Below are 25,209 nucleotides of genomic sequence, written 5' to 3' on the forward strand. Positions count from 1 at the left end.
CCAGGTTCGATTCCCAACATGGGTACAATGTTTGAAGCCTATTTCTGGTTCCCCCGCCGTGATATTGCTGGAATATTGCTAAAAGCGGCGTAAAACCATACTCACTCACTCACTCACTCACTCACTCACTCACTCACAATAGTAAGCGGCTGTAGTGGGTAGATGCCATTGTTCATATCCAACTAGTCTACAGCTTTGGACTAGTGGTTTATGTAAAATAACTATTTTTTCACTACTCTCTGACTAATAATATAACAAACTAATGGCCATTGTTGCTTGAGATTATGAAGGTTAGAGCTATGGTAGACTTGCACAAGTCTCTTAAGGCAATGAGTAGTTTGATAAATAATTTCTAGATCATATAGATAATAAGAACAAGTTATCCCTATGAACATGATGAAAGACTGGTGTCCTTACTGTCTGCTTATCTAGACTTACCTATGATTAGGATAGAATTACTATACATCCATGGACTTATCATTCAGTACAGCCTTGGAGCAGGGCTAGAACTTTGTTGTATTGATAGCTCTGTACCAGGTCTTGTGTTGATGTGGAATAATACCGTTATTGCATGGTGTTAAGACCATTACAGCTCTTAGAATGCATGTGACTCTTTTTAGAGTCTGTACAGGAATATTAGGAAGGGAATTCTTTCAGTGCATATGATAATAAAGTTGAAGTTTCAAAACATGGTGGTATTGTCAGCTCTATGGCAACAGGTAATAACGTGTGTGTTGATGTGGTATAACACTGTTATTACATGGCTTTGTATTGTAATAAAGTATTGTGTGACTCTTTCATGATTGTGTGTAGGACAATGAAATAATTCCTCATTTTACAATGGTCAACAAGTCCTAAACACTATAAAGCATCTGATAATGTTTGTTCAGGTAATAGAAATAAATATCACCTATTATTTCTACTGACTTAAATCTGATTGCAGTATTTAATGGAAGCAGAATGACATTTCTATATTCAGATGCTACCCTTTCTTCTATGACCTTGAGGGGGAGTCTGAGCTGGATAGGTCCATTGAACCAGCAGTAGAAACTAACCTGGGCACCCCTGAAGCCCCATGGCTTCATCCTTCATCCCAGCCTCAATTCCCCCCACCCCCCACCCCCCCAAAAAAAACAACAAAAAACGACAACAACAAAAAGCAACCCCCCTGAACTATGTTATTTCCCTTCCATCCAGGCCGTACTAAAGCAATTCAAGATTTTTTTCCCAGGTTTAGGAGAAACCATTTAACTGCAGCTACTTTTCAGTTTAAATGTAGTTGTTTGTTTCTATCGATATCATATATTTAGCATTAGTCTAGCCTTCAGGATTCCTTTAACATTAGAGGGCTAGGCAATACCTGCAACTGGTTGAACCAACTAAGGTAGGTCTAGATAGTCACAATGTTTCAAGATGGTGTACCACCAGGAAGGATGCAATGCGTATCCAAAGATGTTAAAAGATGGTACTTGTTGTTACCCTGACTGGTGCTCAGCTCGGGGTTCAAACAAGGACTGGATGGCTTGGAGTCAGTGTGCTGTGTCTGATTGGGTTATCCATGTTAAACTTCAGCACAGTATTTTATTGGGCTAAGCACTATAAAACTAGCATAAATCTGAATTAGTACAAGCAGCCGCGCACTCACACCACTATATATAGGTGCAATAATCTTGAATGTGACATAAACCCTCATTGGTTTGTGTGGCCGAGACTTTCCTTCTATCCAGGTGTGATGCAGCTGTAGGGTTTGCAGTTTGCTGTGATCAGCGTTCACTCACACTTTCCTCAATAAAAGTAGTGCATTCCACTTGTATATGACATAGCTGTATACAGTTAAACCCTGTTGGTCTGGACACTGTTATTCTGGTAACCCCAATTTATGGACAGTCACTGTTTGAAATGTTTACGTATGTACAAAAGACATTACTTTTGAATCATATTTTAAGAAATTTGTGTAACCCAGATGATATCATTTATGGTACTGTCGGGATTAGCAAGGTGTCATTGTATGTACAACTCAAAAGAACTTATAGAACACCCAATTTTTTTTTCATGGCCATGTCAGAATAATATCCATAAAAAAAATCATGTGTTCTTTAACTTTTGAGTCATAAATAATATGCGAGAAATAGTGACGTCATCAACAGAGCCAACATATCTAGTTTCTACACGTATGATTAATCGGATCTCCTGCTGAAGATGAGCGTGATGACGTCTGCCATTGAACCTATATGACTACCACTGTGGCATCTACCAGTCAGGTTGTGTATATACACAAGATGGTTCCTCCCTCTTCCCCACTGGCGCTCGAGGATCCGATGGCTAAATGTTTTGTTGTGGCCCGTGTGGAAGACGCTTGGTTTCCAAAGACAACAAGTTGATTATCAGCACATTGTTTTGGTGTGAGTCAGGAAGGCCTGCAGATAGTTGGTCCCCACCTGTCTTCGAGCACGCTCGCTCGTAGCAAGCATCCTGCAAATGGCAGACATTGCCCTCCACGCCCTCCCTGGTACTGCTGAAATTCAGGGGGATGGGTGGGTGTGCATGGCTATTATATGTTCTGATAATGGTAAAGTTTGTGTCACGTCTAGGTTCCATGCAGTGAACAACTGGTGAGTTGAGTGTTACTGTGTTGCGGATGCGGTGTAGAGAATGATAGGATAGGATGAGATGAGATGTGGGATAAAGTGGGATAGGATGTGTCTACGTCAATCTCTCAGCATGCTCATTCCTTAAGCATGTTAAGTGGATCATTCTGTGTGAATTTGTCTGTTTAAAAAGAAATAAAAACTTCATTCTGTAAAAGCCCTTTCCGTCATTCTGATTTGTGGAATACAGCAATCTAGATTTGCCTAGTATTATCATCTAGACTTGCGTATTATTTTCTAGACTCAGCTATTTTTATCATCTCTACTTGCCTATTTGAATCATCTAGACTTGCTTATTTTAGTCATCTAGACTTGCCTATTTGAATCTAGAGTTGCCTATTTTAGTCATCTAGACTTGCCTATTTGAATCATCTAGACTTGCATATTTTAGTCATCTAGGCTTACCAATTTTAATCTTTTATAGTATCATTGTACAGGACTGTGAGTGTGTCCATGATTTCATATGTTGATGGGAAACTGTCCCAGAAGTGTCTTACGTGTGAAATATTATTCAAGAAGAAACTATGTTAATACAAGAATTTTTCAGACACTTTTAGCTCACATCCTTAAACAGAATGCATTGCACAAGAATACTCTATAGCCAGACAAATGGCATTAAGCGACATTGTCCTTCTAAAGTCAGTTTTCAATTCATCTCCCAATGCGTGAACTTCTCAAATACCATCAGCGGTGAATCTTCAGAACCAGCCATGCATCGGTCATTCCCCTTGTCGACATGATGCTATATGGATTCAGCACATCTATGAAAACAACAGCCTTGTCTACCCTGGAGAATCAGCGATGCATCAGCAGCATTCAGGTGATCCACATGTTTGCGAAGAGATTTCATCCCAGCAGTTGTTAATGCGATGGGTAATAGTCCCCATGGTAGTGATCGGCACTGACATGGAAAGGTAGACTATTGACCCACTGCTTTCTCTTGGGGACTTGAATGACATGTTCAGTTGTAATGGTCACTGATCTTAATTGATTTGACTTTCATTGTGGTTGGTGCAGTTTTATGTGTTTTGTGGTTGAGTAACTGCAAAACTTTTGATGTGAAAGTAGATAAAGTGTTTCAGCCTAATGGATTATGATCAGGGAAGATTGGAAACAGTGGATTTGGGATAAATATTGACAGACTGATTGTGTCAGTTTAGGTATTCCAACCAGTCGGGCAATCTCTGTATTTTATGCACTGTCAAACTAATTTTGTTTGTGGCAGAGTGGCATTCCAGAAGCAAGATCCAGAGGTGAGAGTGGTTATATGCTGTAGCAGACGGGTCAAGTTTCAGTGAGGCTTAGACTAGGGGAGACCTACACCCAGCTGACTAGCCTCAGTGGCCATTGGGATGGGAGAGAGAGAAGGGCATAGTGGGTGAAGGAAGTTGTCTGTAAGGGTGGTGCAGTCAGCATCTTCATTAGTCGCGTCTGCTACTTCTGTCAGGCCTTCCCGATGTGTGAAGAGGCTGGCCCCATGTTTCAGATTCACTGAGTTTACTTCTAATGTGAACCATCTGCGTTTAGGTCTTATATAATCAGAGATGACTAACTCATGGCGCAGGCAGAAGTAATAATATCCCACTTCTGACACCAAAAACTTGGACAAGGTAGTCGTCCATGCTGCCACCAGTTGTTTGAGGGAGGGGAGGAAGGCAGGCTGGGAGGAGATACTATCTCAAGTGTGGAGTGAGGATTTCCCTAACTAGCTCCAGCATACCACTGTACATGGATAAGTTTCACGTCTGGATAATATCACAAGTGGTCTGCTGTAGTTTAATGCACAATTGCACGAGCAGGAAGGAAAAAAACTATCAATCCACACACAGATCTATACTGGATTAGGAGTAATATTTACAGCTTGCAACTTCTGTGTTTATATACAGTCTGGAAGAACCTGCTGATGATGTGCTGTGTCAATTGAACATTTCTGGTAGGCGGAATTGTCCTCTGGGGCGCACTGACGTGCAGGAAGACAGAATCACACAAGTGGGATATGTCCTATCGTATACTGGGTGAAACTTAAGGATTGTATGTATTGTATGTATAACCCTACTTCCTCTTAGAGAAGCGGAGTTGTTTGACAGACAATATCTCCGGTCATGACCATTGCCGGTGTTACTCATCGCACTGTTCTGCCCTGAGTCGTGTATCTACCATGCTGATGAGTGGTGCTTGATAACACGGTTCCTTCATCCTCACACAGTACTACACCTACACCACAGCAATGGCTGCCTTCCCGCCGTCTGCTCGTGCTCCTGGCATTAGACTTGTTTCGGATAACCCCTTCCTTTCGGGATTCACTCCAGAGAGGATGTACTGCAGTCCTGTCAACATGCCCGCTGACAAGAACTTGGGTTCCTGGCACAGGGTAATTGTACACTCAGTTTTACATCTTGTCATTCTGCTATGTTTTTTATGTCAAGTTGTCTTCATCGTGTCTGCCATGTTTGACCAACTGTGTGTTTTGATTCCATCTTCTAGAACCATAACTGTTATACAAGGTTCAAGATTTGTATCCGAGGCATGTGAATGGCACGATGACATGGTATCTTGTCCTATGACAAATGGTGATCACGTCAGGTGAAGATTATTGGATGTAAATAAGAATGCTGTCTTTATAAGGTATGAGTGTTAGAATTATCAGGGCTTACATAATTAAGGAAGTGATTAGATCATGATGACTTATCACTTTAATCCATCTTACCTGCAGGTCAGTTAATGAATATGGATTACCAGTTTTCTTGCCTCAAATTTTGTTTCAAACCAAACATTAATGTTAATGAAAATTTCAATAATATATTCATGAATTAGGTTGAAGGTAAATCCATTTTACATATTCTGAAAACAACAACCAACTTCAGTTTCAACCTTATTACTTATTTTAAAACAACATCAATGAAAATTATTTTGGAGTCGGGATCAGGCAGCTCGTTGCTATTTGAGCAATGCCAGGTATGATGGCCATTAAGAATGGCTTAGGAGTAAGTTATTTTTTCTGTCAGGTGACTACGGGGTTTCGGTTCCATACATCAAATGATGGCCAGTATGGAGCGAGGGTGGGATCTGTGTGTATTACACAGGTTTGGAGATGGGCCGGCTTCTTCTCACGCAGCTTAGATTTCTTCTTCGCTGTTACGTGTAGGGGTAAACGCATGCATGCTGACAACTGCAAGGAATGCTGGGAGAAAAATATTTTCCGCAAAATTTTTATCAAAGTGGGGGTGTTGCATCATCACATGAGTCAACTGTTTTTGTACAGAGCTGTCTCAGATGTGACTAGTTAATGGTTTCATTTGTGATGCTTTCAAGATGCCAGACAAATGGATCTGGTACTTGTGTAAGAAACTTTTGAGAATCTGATTTACATGTGAGAATCAAGAATGAAGAATTTTTATTGTACAAAAACGCCCACTTGGGACTTGCAACCATAACAGGGCATTTTTATGGTGCAGAAAAAAGAACATGGTATATATACATAAAATAAATGCATGAAAACATGAGATGAGAATACATGTGATAACACCCTTGCAATATGAATGAATTGTACAAGTTTAAAAGTTATTGGCAATGTTCATCAGTGTATATTTTGAAGAAGATAAAGGTCTCTGATTATGATCTGTGAGACAAGTGTGTTACATCAAATATTGGCATTAATGGATTCATTAATGATGTAAGGTTCATTTGGAGGATTAATCAAGATGTAGAATTTAATTAATTGGCAACAAGTCAACAGGAGGAACATCTTATCCAGCTATGTTGTTTTAAGAAAGTATAGAAATCTAACAAACATGGTTTTACTCCAAGAGACAAATTATGATCATAAATATGTATACAAATTTGAAGATTAATTTATAAACCCTTTTAAGATTATTTCAGATGTTTGAAGAAGAAAGGCATAAAGTGATAGTGTCATGGTTTCCTGTATATGTAATTGTAACTCAATGCTAATAAACACATAAACGTGGGATGTGGTTGCTTATTTTCCTCAATTATGTTCTTCAGGGGGATGCTGTTTAGTAGCTCTTAATGACACATTGCCCTTACAACTGACCACACAGACAAAGATAAGGCCACTCTCACTTGTATAATATTTCACACTAATGCATATGTGTGGGGTCTGTTTATTGGTACCAGGCCACAGTTGGTGTCACTTTTCTCTTGATGTGGCCATCAGTAGCCCCTGGCCATCATCCCCATCTTGGCCTCAGAGAACAGGCTTATCTACAACTACCATCTCTGGAAATGTGGGTCACTTTAAACCATGGCAGGTCTTGGAAAGAACTTTTATTTCACTGCCCTCTCTAGAATCAAAGGAAAAGTTAGCTGTATATTTACAGGGTTAGAAACCAACAGTTTCAGTCCACTAGTCCTTATAATGATAACATATAGAAAAACCCTTAAAATGGGCCAATTTCTACTAGTCCTTAGGATACCTTTACTATTGGGCAGTTTGGTAAGGTCTATAGGACTAGTGCCAATTTCTAACGCTGATTTACCCATGAATATATATGGCCTTAAATTCATGGGTCAATATTTTTTTTGGGGGGGGGGGGGGTACAGTTTCTTATTCCTGTGGTAGAATAGAACTGTTTTGTTGTTGTTTGGCTTGATAAGGCTGGACTTAATTTATTTTCTTGTTTTATGGACAAGTAGATCGTAAGTGAAAATATAATGCCAAATTTCACTAAAAAGATGATCTTTAAAGAATAATAATAATATGATATATGAAGTGCTGTGGCTAATTGAATGAGTTTTTAATTATTTCCGCACAACACCAACATTGTTGGGTGTAAGGATAATTTCAGTAGTTTAACACACCAGGCACCCAACTTTACGAATAAAAAATAAATATCTAGACTTACTTAATCAACAGAAATATAATTTGATATTGAATACATTTTTGATAGGAAGATTACAATAAAATGTTATATTTGTCAGGGGATTAGCAACAGTTGTTGTGACATAGATATATACAGTCTGGAGATGTAGCACTGGTGCTCTAAGACTTGAACAAGTCGCTAAGGCACTAATTATTAGTTTTAATCATAAGTTCTAGATTATGTAAATACATGTAATGAGAACAAGTTGTCCCAAAAGAGATGGGAGTACTGTCCACATATCTAGACTTGCCTATTAGGAGGATAGAATTACTACACATCCATGGATTTTTCTTAGTACAGCCTTGTAGCAAGGCTATGGTGCTCTGTATGTGTACTAATTGGGGCACTGATAAATGATAAACAGTCTTGGAATGAAATGTGTGAGGAGTCAAGTCTTCCTTGTGTCTCCGTGCAAGTCTAGGGTTGAAATGTGTGAGGGGTCAAGTCTCCCTTGTGTCTCACTGCAAGTCTAGGGTTGAAATGTGTGAGGAGTCAAGTCTTCCTTGTGTCTCCGTGCAAGTCTAGGGTTGAAATGTGTGAGGGGTCAAGTCTTCCTTGTGTCTCACTGCAAGTCTAGGGTTGAAATGTGTGAGGGGTCAAGTCTTCCTTGTGTCTCTGTGCAAGTCTAGGGTTGAAATGTGTGAGGGGTCAAGTCTTCCTTGTGTCTCACTGCAAGTCTAGGGTTGAAATGTGTGAGGGGTCAAGTCTCCCTTGTGTCTCACTGCAAGTCTAGGGTTGAAATGTGTGAGGGGTCAAGTCTTCCTTGTGTCTCCGTGCAAGTCTAGGGTTGAAATGTGTGAGGGGTCAAGTCTCCCTTGTGTCTCACTGCAAGTCTAGGGTTGAAATGTGTGAGGGGTCAAGTCTCCCTTGTGTCTCACTGCAAGTCTAGGGTTGAAATGTGTGAGGGGTCAAGTCTTCCTTGTGTCTCCGTGCAAGTCTAGGGTTGAAATGTGTGGGGGGTCAAGTCTCCCTTGTGTCTCACTGCAAGTCTAGGGTTGAAATGTGTGAGGGGTCAAGTCTCCCTTGTGTCTCACTGCAAATCTAGGGTTGAAATGTGTGAGGGGTCAAGTCTTCCTTGTGTCTCCGTGCAAGTCTAGGGTTGAAATGTATGAAGGGTCAAGTCTTCCTTGTGTCTCCGTGCAAGTCTAGGGTTGAAATGTGTGGGGGGTCAAGTCTCCCTTGTGTCTCACTGCAAGTCTAGGGTTGAAATGTGTCAGGGGTCAAGTCTTCTTCGTTTTATGAGTGGATAATAATTATGATTAGTCATTGGGAACAATGTACCAGTGTCAATGCATATAAAATTAAGGTTTGCCGATGAATCAAGAGACCCTCACAATCTTTAAGGTTGAATAGTAGGGTGATGACTTCCGTGCTTTGTTTGAAACACTGGACTGATACCTATCATAAAGGTACGACCTTTCTAGCACATAAGCTACCTCAAGTGCTACTGGGATCTGTGGAATGATATGAAGGAATCTCAGCCATAAGGAGATGCTTCACATAGTGTTAACGATGGAAGGGTGCACAGTCTACACAGCATTACAGTATACCTACCCACTGTGGTTCTCGGTTACATCTCTCTTCCCACATCAAGCCCACATGCCGTGATATAACTGGAATACTGTTCAAAGCAGTGTTGTTGGGGCGGTCGGGTAGCCTAGTGGTTAAAGCGTTCGCTCGTCACGCCGAAGACCCGGGTTCGATTCCCGACATGGGTACAATGTGTGAAGCCCATTTCTGGTGTTCCCCGCCGTGATATTGCTGGAATATTGCTAAAAGCGGCGTAAAACCATACTCACGCACTCAAGGTTACATCGTGCATGATACATGGGACATCTAGACTTGCTCTACTTTGACCCACACAATAGTTGGTTCAGATAAAGCTTAAGGAAATTAATGTTACATTTTCATCCTCATCCATTTCAGTACTAATCCTGTCTGACATGATTGTGTTGTCCCCAAGTACCAATCAAAGAAAGAAGTCTGCGTATGTGCTGCCTCATTCCTTTATATGATGGGTAATGGGTGGCCCAGTCATCTCAGGCGCCACATTTCACTTTGCAGAGTTGTGTCCCTTGGGCTCGCTAGAAACCTTCGATTGTGTGTTCGAATCGTAGTTGAACCCTATGAACAGTTCGTTTGAACAAACTGAAATATGAAAAATGCAATAGCCCTATCCTCAAAATCTACTTTTTTATTTATTGTTGCCAGATCTCACATTTTTGTGACATTCGTAAATTCAGGAAATAAATAAGGAATTACGTCATAATCAGCCTTATTGCCTTCAAATTTCAAGATGGTAAATGGACACAGAAAGAACACAGACTGATTCCTACCTATCATTCGTTCACTGGCATATTACTGTATCTGAAACAAAAGTTTTTTGTAATATGTGTTCTGATTGCTCCTTGACGTAATGTGTTGTTGTGCATGCCATTCTGGTCTGGTGACTGAAGTATGAAATTCAGGATCTGATCACTTCCGATGTAAACCAAGCAGGCAGAAGATGTCATAGCATTGTGTTGGACAAACTCCTTCAAAGTTGTCATAACACGTGTGATAGTATCCAGGGAATTCAACATGACCTGCCCAGAGGCAGATATTTGGCTCCAAGTCTGCAGCAAATGTCAGAAAATATTCCCAAGTTGGAATTACAAATATCCCTGTTCATGTTTTATCGTGATAACTAATGTTGTGTCCTAGTGTAGGTTACTCGCATTTCACAGATCAATTTGTGCAAAATAACGTTTTTTTCCCTTTTGCTTTCCAAACATATCTCTGGTATAGGTCAACTGCAGCACAAGGTAGTATTGACATGAACCTACAGACATATGCTGGATAACATGGGAACAATGGCTGCAGTCTTGCATCTTGATCAAATCAAGGGTCAGCAGTGAAGACTACTGGTTAAAGCGTTCACCCGTCAATCCAAAGGTCTAGGTTTGATTCCCAACTGACATGAGGGTTTGGTGGTTACAATGTCGACATGAAGATTGTGTGAGATGGCATTGTTGCTCGATCTATCAACCACCAATTGTGTTTCCGATATCATGAAACATACACTCACCACTCACACCCAACATTTCAAACACACAAACAAAAGAAAGAATGTCTACGCTACCTCACAGACATGAGAAGGACTCTACAAGTGCAGAGGGGCCGCAGGAGCGCCGGAACATTCATTACCAGATAAGCTCTGCCAGTGACAAATGGGATAGGTGGTGCCTGACCACCAAAGGCACCAAGCGCTAAGGGAATGCAGCACAAAGTTACCATAGCTGGGAATCTCCAACAATATGTCCTGAAGGTGTGTTTGATGCATTGCCAGTGCCAGGCTGTTTCCAGCTTCCTGCAGCATGTGCAATGTATGGAATCACATCATGGCTCTGATCTGATGTTGGTGATGGAGCTGAACTTTTCATGCTTAGACAAGAATTTGATCAAGGTAACCCTTGGAAGGGGCATGCTGCTCTGATAATGCTGCTTGGTTGATGCATGGTTAAGTGCATTACCACTTTTTGAACTGAGGCCCTATATAATCTTCGGCGCTGTAGTTGGTTGTCTTGATCGTCTGAAGTCCGTCATTCTGTGACTGATCATGGAGTCTTTGTCCATTTAGGGTTAGGGTACTCTAGTTGGGACATAAAATGGCTTTGGTTGTGATACAAAGGTGGTTGTTTAAAGACCAAATTGAATATTTAAGGTTCATATATGTTTCTGATTGATTACCGTTGCATGTTCTGGTATCTTTTAAATACTACTTTAATATTCTATGCTTGGTCATGTCTAGTAAATCAATAAGCAGTGAATTTGATACCTTACACAGTACAATTTCTAAAAACATTATTGGTGTTACATGCTGAATAAGCTTAGAAATATCTCTCTCACTCACTCACTCACTCACTCACTCACTCACTCACTCACTCACTCATGCATAGGAAAGTGAAACCATACTGTGTGCAGCCAGCCGAAAACATTGATACAGAGTTCCATCTACATCTGCACTTGGCCACATAATCTGAACATTCTGCTCCAAGAATACCTCAAATAAAGATAAAAGGGAGGATAGTGATGGTCAAAAGTTCACTTTACTGACTATTTGCTTCTGTATCAGCACATTTGACAGCCCATAGATCAGAATAAGGCACAAATAAAAACATTCAAGGTCAAGGTCGCTCATTCTTTTGTAAGATTCCAGATGGAAGACATGTTGAACCACCAAATATCCTTTTGATGGAATGTTCATGACTTCAAACTCAGGAGTCTCTTTTATTTACGAGAGTCTCTTCATCTTCATGACAATAAACAAATGATTATGTTGCATTCAACACTTGTGGCTGCTGCAGTCATTGCAGATTTATGGTCATAGTCTTGAGGAATGTCAATACCTGGACATGTTAGATGTGTTTTATCATCGATGCTGAGGATAGCGTTTTCCTTACACCTTGACAATTAACTTTCAACAAAGGCAGAAGGCATTTCAATTTCATTGAAATAATTTACCAGTACCGTTACTATAACAACATTATTCAATCCAAATGTCCAAATCGAGTCTGGAAACAGAGGAGTGAGATGCAATTACCTCCTGACTGTTGGTTAATCAGCTTGAGTGCCAACCATTCTGGAATACACAGGGGATGTTTTGAGTTGGGGGTAAGAGGGTATGACGTAGCAAGGTGAGGAGACTGAATCTACATGCACATTGACTCTGTTTTCTCAGATGTATTTACAACTTACGCTAAGAAATGAGTTCACCAGACTGCATCAAGCTTCAAACAGCATTCTGGGCATTTTCGTTCCCCGCCATTGTTACAGTGCTGTAGGGTGGTGTGCAGCTCTAGGTGAATACAGTCAGGTGGGAGGACGGAACTCACTGTTGACAGCCCCAGTGGTGGGAAAGTCGCTGGTGTTGGATCTACTATTGTTTCAAGGATATGGCAATGTTTTGAGGATGTATCACCTTTCGGGATTTTGGCTTGGAGCAGATTGAAGTGATTGGGTTTGGACAGGTTTGTAGTGTAATGTGTTTTCGACATTCAAATGAGTTGAGTAGGGGTCAGAAGGTGGGGATATGCTATTGTTTCTATTACAATGTTGTGCTTGTTTTGTGATACTCTAGCATGGAAGGTTGTTCTTTACATCAGACTTTGGCTTGTAGTGATGTTTTGACAGGTTGGTGTTTACAGTCTGATCATACTTCTGGGAGGTGATGATGGGGAAACGGCCTGTATGTCCACACTTTCTGTTGGTAGAGGGGGAGGTTAGGAAGCAGGGGTGCAACCATACTGAAGACAACAACACGATATGAATGACAACACGATATGAATCTTGACACAAGTCAATATACGATCTATATACGCCAGAATTACAACGCAAAGGCCATGAACCATGTGAACTGAAATACTCGTGTATTTCAGATGAGCGGAAAAATGGAGACACTCTCTTTCTTCCATCACAAAAAAAACCAGAGAAACCAAACAGCTGCTTTGTAGGACATGGTTTGGTTTGCAAGATCACAGTTATTCCTATTTGGACAGAGTTTTCTTTTGTAACAAAGTGAAAAAAATACATATTTTGTATCGTTTTGTATCATGATATAGGTCCATATTTCTGTATCATGTATCATTTCGAAGGCCACATATCGCGGTGCATCAGAGTTTTGGTGTATTGTTTGATCCTTATTAGGAAGAACTTCACATGAAATCTTTTTTTCTGGTAACGTACTGGCATCAAGACCAAATTTTTTGTCCCTTCGGCCTTTGCTCCCAAATTAAGTTGTCACGCCGTGATATAACTGGAATACTGTTCAAAGCAGCATTAAACCTCGCTCGCTCACTCACGCACTCACTCACTCTGAACCAAACCACTCACTCACTCACTCACTCACTCTGCACCTAATCCACTCGCTCACTCACGCACTCACTCACTCTGAACCAAACCACTCACTCACTCACTCACTCACTCTGCACCTAATCCACTCACTCACTCACTCACTCTGCGTCTAATCCAGCTGCGTAACAGGTTGTCATCCATGTTATCTTGGTCTCAATTAAAAGATTTGAAGTTTAAATACAAACCTGACAAAAAGCATGGAGGGTCGAGAGCTGGAGAGAGCGAAAGTCCAATCACACCTTCATCTTTTATCCACTTCTGTATTCCATTTCTGTAGGGGACTTATCATACATATAATTTGTGCATATCTCAAGTGAAGCATGCTAACCTCGCCACTCTGTGTGAAGTGATAGTGATGCTAGACGCTGCACTCTTGATTGTCCAAACAGCTGCCAAATTGTAAGACGCTGAAGTAGATAAAATTGTAACATGCCTAGTTTGAAGAGATGAGGTCCCACAAGAAGAATCACTAGTTCTTTCGCTTCTCAGCTCACTGAGCCAGCGACAGTTCTGTATGGAGGACGATCCATTTTTTGGTTCGCTTTTGTCCATTTTTTGCTGCCAGACACGTAAGGTAGGATTGTGCAATTGAAATAATGTCATGATGGATGGGTTTTGTGTATTTACAGTTTGTACCCAAGATGTGTGTAAATGATTTATGACATGTTTTTGTGTAAAAGCTTCACTCTCCATGCTAGAGGATTGCATTCTTGAAGAGAGAATGGTTGTCTAACATTGTCTGTATGTCTTCACTTGTGTCAGAGTAATACCCTTCGCGAAAGAAGCCGACAACTTTCATTGGAAGTTATATTTGAAAAATTCTCTAAACATATTTAAAGAGTAAATTTGTATTTTCTTCCCAAGGTACAAATGGTTTAACATTTCATCGTTTTGTAATTCATTTTCTTTTTCATGTTTGTAAAATCAGCTCAGCAATGAAATGTCAGTGAAATATCACCAACAAAGTCACTGTGAGGAATAAAGTTGGTATTTCATCTGTTTTTTCTTAAAGGTTATCATTGATCAAAATACCTGAAATTCTTCCCAGACGTTTCACTTTTCACTTTTTAAGAACAACCCACTATCTCTGTTTCTTACCCCTGAGTTCATTGATACTCTTTCATATATATAGCAGATGCAAGATAGGGCCTGTTTACCAGGAACATGGATTACTATGATGCAGAAAGTGTATGTGGGCTATCCATGGTATTCTGAGGTGTATGAATCACTTCCTAGGGCTGTTAGGAAGAGATAAGAAGTGCCTGCCTGCCCTCAACCAGTAGGAAACTGTAATCAGATAGGAACAGAAATTATATGGTTTGTCTTTGTTTGGGACAGCCCCTGTGGTCAAGGTTGTGCCCTTGTATTGGACCTGTCCCTTCATTGTTGTGATTGTTGTGTTGTGGTGAAATCTGGCGCTCTAATGATGCACACAGTTTCCAGCACCATCTCATTAGTGTATTCTCTCATTCAGATTGAACATGTGAGAATTGCCATCTACATTTCTTCCATCTATATTGAAGAAATGCTGTATTAAAAGACAATTTGACAACAACAAAATTCTTTAAAAAATATTTCAACTAAATGTTAGTCCAGGGTGCCGTTGTACAAAGCGGTCTTAGCGCTAAGTTGATCGTAACTCCCATATCCTCACATAGACTTATGGCAGTCGCAACTCTAAGGTTGTTTTGTACAACGACAATCAGGTTTGTTCTAATTTGGCGTTAAACCCAACTCACTCACTCACTCACTCAACATTTGTGAACCTAAGATGGACACCAATATCAATATAAATAATGAAGATTCAATTCACAAAACAAATCTGTTAAACTAGTAGTTTCTTCTAGAAATGATTAGTGTAAAACCAGACTTGTGTACTCACTTACTCATTCCCTATGGTGGAGTACACAGAAAGGCACAGTAGACCTGGGTTGTGGAAACATGTGGAAATTCAGCTTTAATTCTTATCTTTTTTTACACGTTCAGATGTTGTTTGCCAGTTGATGTATTAGGTAATAGAGGCCATCATGGCTGACAGCACGGAAATATTCTTGTCAAGGAAGTAGAAATGCAATATGTCTTGCATTCAGAAAGGAACCAGGTGCAAGATAATGAGGAACATGGTCATTTACATGTTTCCGTCTGGGATTCTTCTTGGTTTGGTGGGGGCACGGGTGGCCGAGTCATCCAAGGCGCCATGATTTGCTGTGAAGAGCTGCGTCCCTTTGGCATGCCAGAAACCTATGATTGTGGGTTCGAATCCCGGTTCGCTCCGATTATGTTTCTAGGTTTCACCAAAGTGATAAAAGTATGAGACCTGCATCACTTCGGGCTTTCCTCCCACGTTAAGCTGACACGTGATATAAAAGCGGCATTAAAACCAACTCACTCACTCAAAACGATTATTTAAATACTATATATTCAAACTTGGTATAGAACTTGTAATCTGTTTCTGAACCCGTCACTCTGGACAAAATCAAATTATGTGTGATGACTTGTTGAAACCGACAGCCACAGCTTACTTTGATGTTATTTTCTGAAAGTTTACCTTTCATGTTTGGCACAATTTCAAAAAAATGCCAAGCACTACTCGACCCCATAATTTTCCAACAGCATAATCTTTCACCTAAAACGTTAGCACCTGAAGTTTATGTACATTCAATTACATTGCTGAATTGTTGTATTCTACCCTCACTGCTGGCTGTGTCAGTAAAGAGGCCAGGGAATCTCTCTATCGGTGCTATATAGACTTGTGCCACCTTTAAGGACAAGAGATGAAAGTTGGAGGGGAAGTCTTTATCTCCTGCAGAGATCCAGGCATCTCAACCAGCCCCACAAGGCCAATGCTCAAAGTTCAGGCCACATCTATTATTCCCTTGTGGAATGTGCATGTGTGCATGTGATGGTTAACCCCTTATGGAGGAGCAGGAGGATATTTTAAGGGTTCATGCAAAGTCCATCTTTGAAAAGATTTACTCTCGAACTGGTGTCATCTATGTTAAGTTGGCAATGTCTGGAGATTTCACTGTTGTCATGGTAATTTCTGCTTGTTTGAGAGTTCTTGATAGTGTCAAATATGGAATTGTTACAATGTGACAGGAAGCGTGATGAGATGTGTCTCACTAAGGTCATTGCACATGTTACCAACCGATGAAGTTGCAAAACATTTGATCCAAGTGTTGAGAAACACAATGTCTGCAACTTCAACTGACTGCCTGGGGGGCTTCTATGTTAGGAATGGATCCAAGTGCCTCAATTATGATTTACGTAGAAAGCAATTGAAAAAATTGGTATCCAGTTGATTTGGCCATCCATGGTACTACAATGTACCTGTCTAACTCTTTAGCTTTATGTTAAATTAACAGCCTTCATGTGTGTATTTATCTGTAAAGACTCCATTTAAATTCTAAAATATTAATGCAGTTTATTTGTTTCATCAAATGTGGAATACTGAGTGTAATATCATGCAATAATTGTTTAGAAAATTATTATCTCTTCAGAATTTGTAGGGGCATGGGTGGCCCAGTCGTCTAAGGCGCCGTGATTCGCTGTGCAGAGATGCGTCCCTTGGGCACGCCAGAAACCTATGATTGTGGGTTCGAATCCCGGTTCGCCCCGATTATGTTTCAAGGTTTGTCAGCACCATACCCGTACTCATGGGGTTCACCGAAGTGGTAAACGTCTGAGACCTGCATCACTTCGGGCTGTCCTCCCACATTAAGCTGACACGCCACGGTAAAACTGGAATACTGTTAAGAGCGACGTTAAACCAAACTCACTCACTCACTCATAGTTTGTAAAATTGGTATGTTCTTAACTGTTGATTTTCTTTGTGAACTGCTAACACTCAGGTGATGGGTAATCCCAGGATCACTCTCCTCATCTGCTACACAAGTTTACTGATCTATTTCAATCTTGAAACACTGACCGAGAAAGCAACCCAGTTTCCCAGAGACCATTAGTGAGACCATCCAAATCTAGACCAACAGTATAGCCAGTGAACACAAGTACCTCTCCAGACATTCTGGGAATCAGTAACAGTTCATTTATCCCTGGGGCTATCTCAGTCATCTAAGGTGACAATATTATCTGTGTGGAGGTGTGTTCCTTTTTTGTGCCAGCATCTAAGATTGTAGGTTGAGATTATGATTAACATTCTTGCTTGCCAGAACCATAACTGAGTTAATGGGTTTCACCAAATAGACAAAGGACCTGCATCACTTCAGGCTTTCCTCCCATATTGAGCTGTAGCCTGTCTTACAGACCCTGATACATTTATATCAACAATAGCCCATGCAAGTCTATAATGTTTGGCAAGTCTAGAAAATGAAGAGAATCACTGGGCTCCCTTTTTATTAGATTTTTATTAAGATAACTGAACAACTGTTTTTTTCTGTATATGTTCATTTCAGAGACTATATGTTAGTCTAATTGAGCTGATACGCCATGATAAATGAAGTAATTTTCAAAGCTGTGTTAACCCCAACTTACTCACTCACCTATCTCTCCTAGCCTTGATGTGGTTAACATTTGTCTGTTGTTTGATCATAAGCATATTATCAGTAGACTGGGACTGCGTGTGCCCAGCAGATGTGTTGACTCAGTCTTGATGGGGAGTAGCATGTCTGTGTTCACATGGGCTGAGGTTCCCTCCCCGCTCCTTCCTGGCCAGTTCTCCTTCCTAAGTCAGTGCAGAGATGGGCCACTTTACAATGAAATGTCAGTTGGTTCAATTCAATTTTACCCCCGGCTGGATTGTGACACTGCATTTATCACTTCCTGAATATGTGGTGAATAAACCAGGGCCCGAAATTGATATGAATTCACTTTGTTTTCTTAACGTGTATGGCTCACACGTTGGGATGAGAATGGGTGCTAAAGATGTAAACTGTGCAAATAAATGACTGGTTGAGTTGATAATCATGATAATGTTCAGATTAATGTCTTGAAGCAAGTAAAAATGTTATATGCAACAGAATAAATCCAACTAATACTGTTTTGCATTACAAGTATTGAAACAGCTTGAATGGTAATTCGTGTCTTTACAGTTTCTCCCTACAATTCATTGTGCAGAGTTGCATCCCATAAATGTGTGACCAGGGATTTGAATTCCAGAATCGCCCCGATTATGTTTCTAGGTTTGTCTGCGCCATACCTGTGTTTGTGGGATTCAACAAAAGGTAAAGGTCCAAGACCTGCATCACTTTGGGCTTTCCTCCCACATCAAACTGACATGCTGTGATGTAAATGAAATTCTGTCCAAAGCTCTGTTAAACCTACTCACTCTCTTAGCATGATCAGTTACTACTGTGTTAAAGGGACACTTTTTCTATAGTCCAAGTACCAAGTGCACTGTGTGACATTAAGACAGTGTCTGTGGATTAGAGGTGATTATTAACTTCTAGACTAATACAAACCATAGCATGTGTGTAAGCAGACAGACCAAGGACCGGAATGAAACTGGTTGGGATTGCCATGTTACCAAAGCCTAGATCCCCTTTAAGAGCTGCAACTGTTAACACCTATGCCACATGTGTGAGGGTGAATGAAAGGCCATACTGTCAATTAAACATAGTAAAAACAGACCAAGCCAGAACCAAGTATATGCTGCCTTGACATTTGTGCTTTTTGACTTCGTGCTCTGATTTCGTTTCAGTTAATATCTTCAGGTTGACTTAATTCTCTCGTTCCACTTTATTGCTTGCCGTAAAAGGCGACTAGCAGGATTGGGTTTTCAGGCTCATGATATCAATCACTGGATTGTCTAGTCCAAACTTGATTATTTATAGATGTCATCATATAGCTGGAATAGTGCTGAGTGCGGCGTTAAGCAACAAACCAACATCAAATTCATTGATACATGTGCCCTAGACTAACATATAGTCTCTGAAATGAACATATCATGCAGAAAATAAAAATCTAATAAAAAGGGAGCCCAGTGATTCTGATACTGCAGTAATCTAGACTTGCCAAACATTATAGACTTGCATGGGCTGTAGTTGATATAAATGTATCAGGGTCTGTAAGACAGACTACCTGTGCCCAGACATTGATTATATACCAAGGGTCTTGTCAAACAATATGTGCTATTACTCTATCATTCACTTCCAGAAAGTGCCATTATTTCTGAATCCTGGACTTCCCCCTGCATGTTCCCACAGATTTCTGTACGGTGCACAACGTTCTATAATAACTGATTTGGTTGCTCATTCTTGAACCTGTTGAAGGTCCCCTGAGTATAAGATGAAATGTGATCCCTGTAGCCTTGTTTGTGGGTGCAAAGTTTCACCCACACAGGACTATCACTGGACTAGTGTTTTGGGGTTGATTGTGGCTGTGTGTGTTTTCGATGTAACCTTAGCCCCACTTACTAAGATATCAAGGAACTCGGGTTTGGGCTGTGACTTTTTGCTGATAATCTTATCTTCATGCCTCCAGGTGATCTGGTGGAAGTCTTGGAGTGTGTACATGTTGTAAGTCATGCTTTCTATCTCTGTGTGGAAAGATTACATGGTAACAAGGTCCTGAAGCTTTAGAGACAAGCACAGTGAAGACAATTTGACATTGTTCTCAGGATAATTGCCTGTCTATTCATTGCATGGAGTCTTGAGTGGAAGGTTGTAGGTTTGATCCCTGGCTGCGCCATGCCAGCAAAAAGATGTACTTGTTTTTACCCTGCCTGGTGATCGACATGAAGGGGCTCGAACAAGGATTGGTCAGCTCAGAGTCAGTATACTGTGTCTTAATAGGTATCTGTTTTTAATCTGTGGAATGGTATCTCGGTGGGCTAGCACTATAAAACTGGCATTAGGTCGGAATAGTAAATGCACCTGAACATTGTGTTGCTATATGTAAGTGAAGTAATCTTGTATGCAGTGTAAAACCCCATTTCACCTTGCCATGTAGTCAGCATCATTGGTCTCACTGGCCAAGAACAATAAGAAATACTGTGAAAAAAGGAATTAGACCTGTTTATTCTGTATCATTTCTTATTTGAAAATTTGATATAATCATGTCTTTTTTGTACATATTGATAGAATACATGGAATAGGCAGCCACAAGCATCTTCTAAATAATGTCCATTTTTTTAGGATAATGCGAGATGGTTGCCAAGTAGTTGATAAACTGGTGAACAATGAACTGGATGTAATAATGTTCAGAAGTTGAATCATCAAGAAAATACTTGTCATACAGACCCTGAAACAAATATATCTAATACAGCCCATGCAAGTCTATAATATTTGGCAAGTCTAGATTACTGCAGTATCTGAAAGTGAAGAAAGTCTCTCGGCTCCTTTTTATTACATTATATAACTATAATTTAACAACTGCTTTTTTCAAAAAGAAGTTCATTTTAGAGACTCGATGTGAGTCTAAGAAAAGACCTTCACTGTTTCAAAATTAAGGGGTCCTGGGGTTCTTGAAGTTTTTCCCCTAGTAATAGTATATGAATCTATGGACCACCTGTATCACCACCTTTCATGTTAGGGTTGTGATAAGGACCCCTCGACTTTAGATATACCGTATTCAACGTAGTAATCGCCTATCGCACTCTCAAAATTAGAAATAGGGGGCTCTTATTAGAATATTATTTTGGTGAAAAAAAACAGAGTTGAAAGATCGTAAATTTCGTGGTTTATGCTGACAGCCTGAAATGTTTATATACGACAGATATATTTTTCCACAATTTAATTGCCCATGATTAAGGGTGCATATAATACATGAGTGGGTATTATACACGAATAACTAAGTCTTGTGTACATTGATCAATTGGAAGGCGTGCTAATTGGGATTGTTTACTAGCCAATATATTAGCAAATATCGCCGTGGGCGCTTATTAGAGCGGGGTGCTTATTACGTCGAATACGGTAATACTTATCATTGGTCCTCTATATATGCAGCCATGGTTATGAAGTTGATTACAATCAATATTTTTATGATAAGGATGATAAACAGAAAATAAGCATTGATGTGTGGAGGGGTAACCGAGTCAGATGAGTGCTGCTGCTATTTCTGCATCAGACCTGGTATGTGTACCAGCTGCACATTGTGTTAACAAAAACAGCACCATTCACCTGTTCAAACACTCACTCTGCCAAGCCCCCTGTGGAGAATCGAGGCCAGAGAAGGTCCCTGGCAGCCTCTGCTTGTTATACAAGGTGGTCAGGCTGGTGACAGTTCTTGTCATCATACCCTGATCTTATGGGAGACTGCTCATGATATCAATCTCTGATTTGTTTTGTTAGGATTGATTTTCTCTCTGGGCCGCCATCATATAGCTGGAATATTGCTGGAGTACATACAATCCAGATATCAAGTGTAGTTGCTGTTGTTTTGATACAGGCTACATTGCTCTAAAGAGCCACTAATTCGAGAGACCTGTGAAGATCCAGGGTAGAATAGGTCTTAAGCAACCCATGCTTGCAATAAAAGGCGACTTATAATGCTTGTCATAAGAGGCGACTTATGGGGTCCGGTGGTCAGGCTCGCTGACTTGGTTGATGTATGTCATCGTATCCCAATTGTGTGGATTTATGCTCATGATGTAAATCACTGGAATGTCTGTTCGAGACTCAATTATTTACAGACCGCCGTATAGCTGGAATATTGCTGAGTGTGGTGTTTAACAACAAGCAAGCAAACAAACAAACAAACAAACAAACTAATTCAATGGTGTACCCTCATTACTATTAATTTTCCAACATTTCATTCTCCATTTGGTTTTAAAGTTGCCAAGATGGTTTCTGAAAAGTTCTGTTTCCTAGGGCCATGTTGATTCATTGACTTGATTGGCTTGAAAAATGATGCCTCTCTGGCCCCAACTGAAGCACCTGGCATATGTTGGATGGTCAGCCTGTGTGCCCCGGGGAAATAAAAGGTCAGCCATGTTAAACATCATCTTGTCTGACATTTACTGGACATGTAAGGAAAAGGTCATTCTTTTATTCAAATTGAATCTTGCTGTTAAATATTTTGTAATTTAGCCTGTCAGTATACACACATGAACTGAACTACAGAACACACATGAGCAGGGGCTCATGGGAAACATTAGCATAGCAAGAGCCATATCAGTTAGAGTGACCTCCCTTGATATCTGGGTTCTAACTTTCCAGCTTGATTTGATAAAAGATAGATTGATTTTGTACATCTTTTTTCTTAATGACGTTAGTTATGGGTAATTATTTTCAGAGTATTCAGAAGTATTCCTTCAATATGATTGATAAAAAATGATAAATGGTTTAGTTCATTTGAATGAAACGTCATTATGTTACCACAGCAGTGCCTGGCCATTTTGTTTTGACTTGGAAACAATCCATCATACTTTGTCACAAGTTTCAACTCCGGAGACATGGTTCTCTGCATCCGTAACAAAACAGCAGAACATCTATAACCCTATCTGTCCTTTATCCGATACCATCTCCCTCGTTTAGGATCTGTTTTGGCAATAGTTACCTCATCCAAGTGGGCAGAATGGGTGAAAAAGGCCCAACTTAAAGCCGTTGCAGGTTGGTTTGTGTATTCATGGATCTCGTTTCCATAATTCATGTGCAGAGAGTGTGCCTGTCTGCCAGGTTCGGGGAGAGACTCTGCTGCTATGTTTATTTGAACAGAGCCATGTCAGAAGACAGGCACATTACCAGATGGGTTTGGTGCATACAGAATTGCTTTAGACTGAACATGGAAAGACGATGCAGGTTGGGAATAGTTGAAATTCCCAACCTCTGTTACATTTCAGACTCTGTGACTATTCTGTACCTTTTCGTGGAGTAGATTTATGATTAATGTTGGTGTTATTTTTAGCATCGTTAGGCCACAAACACTTTTGTATGCAAATTATGTTATTGCTTCCCCTTTTCATGTCATCAGTTATTTTCAGTGATCCATTCACATAATATTCACAGTGATTTTCGGTGATCCATTCACATGATATTCACAGTGATTTTCGGCGATCCATTCACATGATTTTCACAGTGATTTACGGTGATCCATTCACATAATATTCACAGTGATTTTCAGTGATCCATTCACATGATATTCACAGTGATTTTCAGTGATCCATTCACATAATATTCACAGTGATTTTCAGTGATCCATTCACATAATATTCACAGTGATTTTCAGTGATCCATTCACATAATATTCACAGTGATTTTCAGTGATCCATTCACATGATATTCACAGTGATTTTCAGTGATCCATTCACATGATATTCACAGTGATTTTCAGTGATTCATTCACATGATATTCACAGTAATTTTCAGTGATTCATTCACATGATATTCACAGTGATTTTCAGTGATCCATTCACATGATATTCACAGTGATTTTCAGTGATCCATTCACATAATATTCACAGTGATTTTCAGTGATCCATTCACATAATATTCACAGTGATTTTCAGTGATCCATTCACATAATATTCACAGTGATTTTCAGTGATCCATTCACATAATATTCACAGTGATTTTCAGTGATTCATTCACATGATATTCACAGTGATTTTCAGTGATCCATTCACATAATATTCACAGTGATTTTCAGTGATCCATTCACATAATATTCACAGTGATTTTCAGTGATCCATTCACATGATATTCACATTGATTTTCAGTGATTCATTCACTTGATATTCACAGTGATTTTCAGTGATCCATTCACATAATATTCACAGTGATTTTCAGTGATCCATTCACATAATATTCACAGTGATTTTCAGTGATCCATTCACATAATATTCACAGTGATTTTCAGTGATCCATTCACATAATATTCACAGTGATTTTCAGTGATCCATTCACATGATATTCACAGTGATTTTCAGTGATTCATTCACTTGATATTCACAGTGATTTTCAGTGATTCATTCACTTGATATTCACAGTGATTTTCAGTGATCCATTCACATAAAATTCACCACTCTTTTGCCTTTTGTGCCCAATGGATTTGCCAGATAATTGAGATTGATTAATTCTCTGGCATTGAAGTTTTATATTTACTGATATCAACAAGCATGAAGCTTCTTGAGTGAATCAATCAACAGTGCAACCAGTATATTTTGTTTTGATATTTTATCTCTTAAGACATCTATGAGGTTTTTGGGTAGCCCAGTGGTTAAGCACAGTCTCGTCACACCGAAGTACCTGGTTTGCTTGCCACACACCCTGATAGGTACAATGTTAGCTTCTTGGATACCTCGGTCATTGAGATAGTGTTCGGAAATAGCTAATGGTTGCATATAAAACCTTTCTCGCTCACTTGAAAAGACGAATGTATTTGAATCATGAGATTTATATTTTTAATGGGTTCAGTCAGTTTGATCGTGTGAAGCTTATAACACTAATGTTTGTAAGTAATTGCTCTGATACATGTTTGTATGTAACATGTGCAACGAGTTCCCATACTCCACAGTTTCAATGGTTTGTATAGAAGGATACTTGTGGCCATATAGTTGAAGGGAGTGGTTCTGTTTGACTTCAGTAACAGAGCACTTAGTCATGATGTCAGACATATTGGACTTGTTTACTTATATCAGCATACAACAGGGAGCAGTAGTATAGAGGACACGGTTGGTTGGTTGGTTGGTTGGTTGGTTGGTTTGTTGTTTAACGTTGCACTCAGCAATATTCCAGCTATATGACGGTGGTCTGTAAATAATCGAGTCTGGACCAGACAATCCAGTGATTAATATCATGAGCATCGATCCACGCAATTGGGATAGATGACATGCATCAAGCAAGTCAGCGAGCCTGACCACCCGATCCCGTTAGTCGCCTTTTACGACAAGC

General features: G+C 40.0%; 1 protein-coding gene across 15 annotated transcripts in view; it reads left to right on the forward strand.

Annotated features, from left to right (window-relative positions):
* LOC139480549 (focal adhesion kinase 1-like) overlaps positions 1 to 25,209 on the forward strand; it is a 169,184-nt gene that overhangs the window by 45,921 nt on the left and 98,054 nt on the right. Inside the window, exon 1 of one of the 15 annotated variants that reach the window (XM_071263657.1) lies at positions 3,879 to 5,019. The exons of 13 other annotated variants lie outside the window; for them this stretch is intronic. In XM_071263657.1, the coding sequence (XP_071119758.1) occupies positions 4,876 to 5,019 (144 nt within the window). In that variant the 5' untranslated portion in view covers positions 3,879 to 4,875. Of the gene's footprint in view, positions 1 to 3,878; positions 5,020 to 12,351; positions 12,541 to 25,209 lie in introns of those variants that run through there. One more of the 15 variants, XM_071263663.1, reaches the window with a different exon arrangement.

Source organism: Haliotis cracherodii, unplaced genomic scaffold (assembly GCF_022045235.1).
Source record: "Haliotis cracherodii isolate W230 unplaced genomic scaffold, xgHalCrac1.p SCAF_4, whole genome shotgun sequence".
Classification (NCBI taxonomy): Eukaryota; Metazoa; Mollusca; class Gastropoda; order Lepetellida; family Haliotidae; genus Haliotis; species Haliotis cracherodii.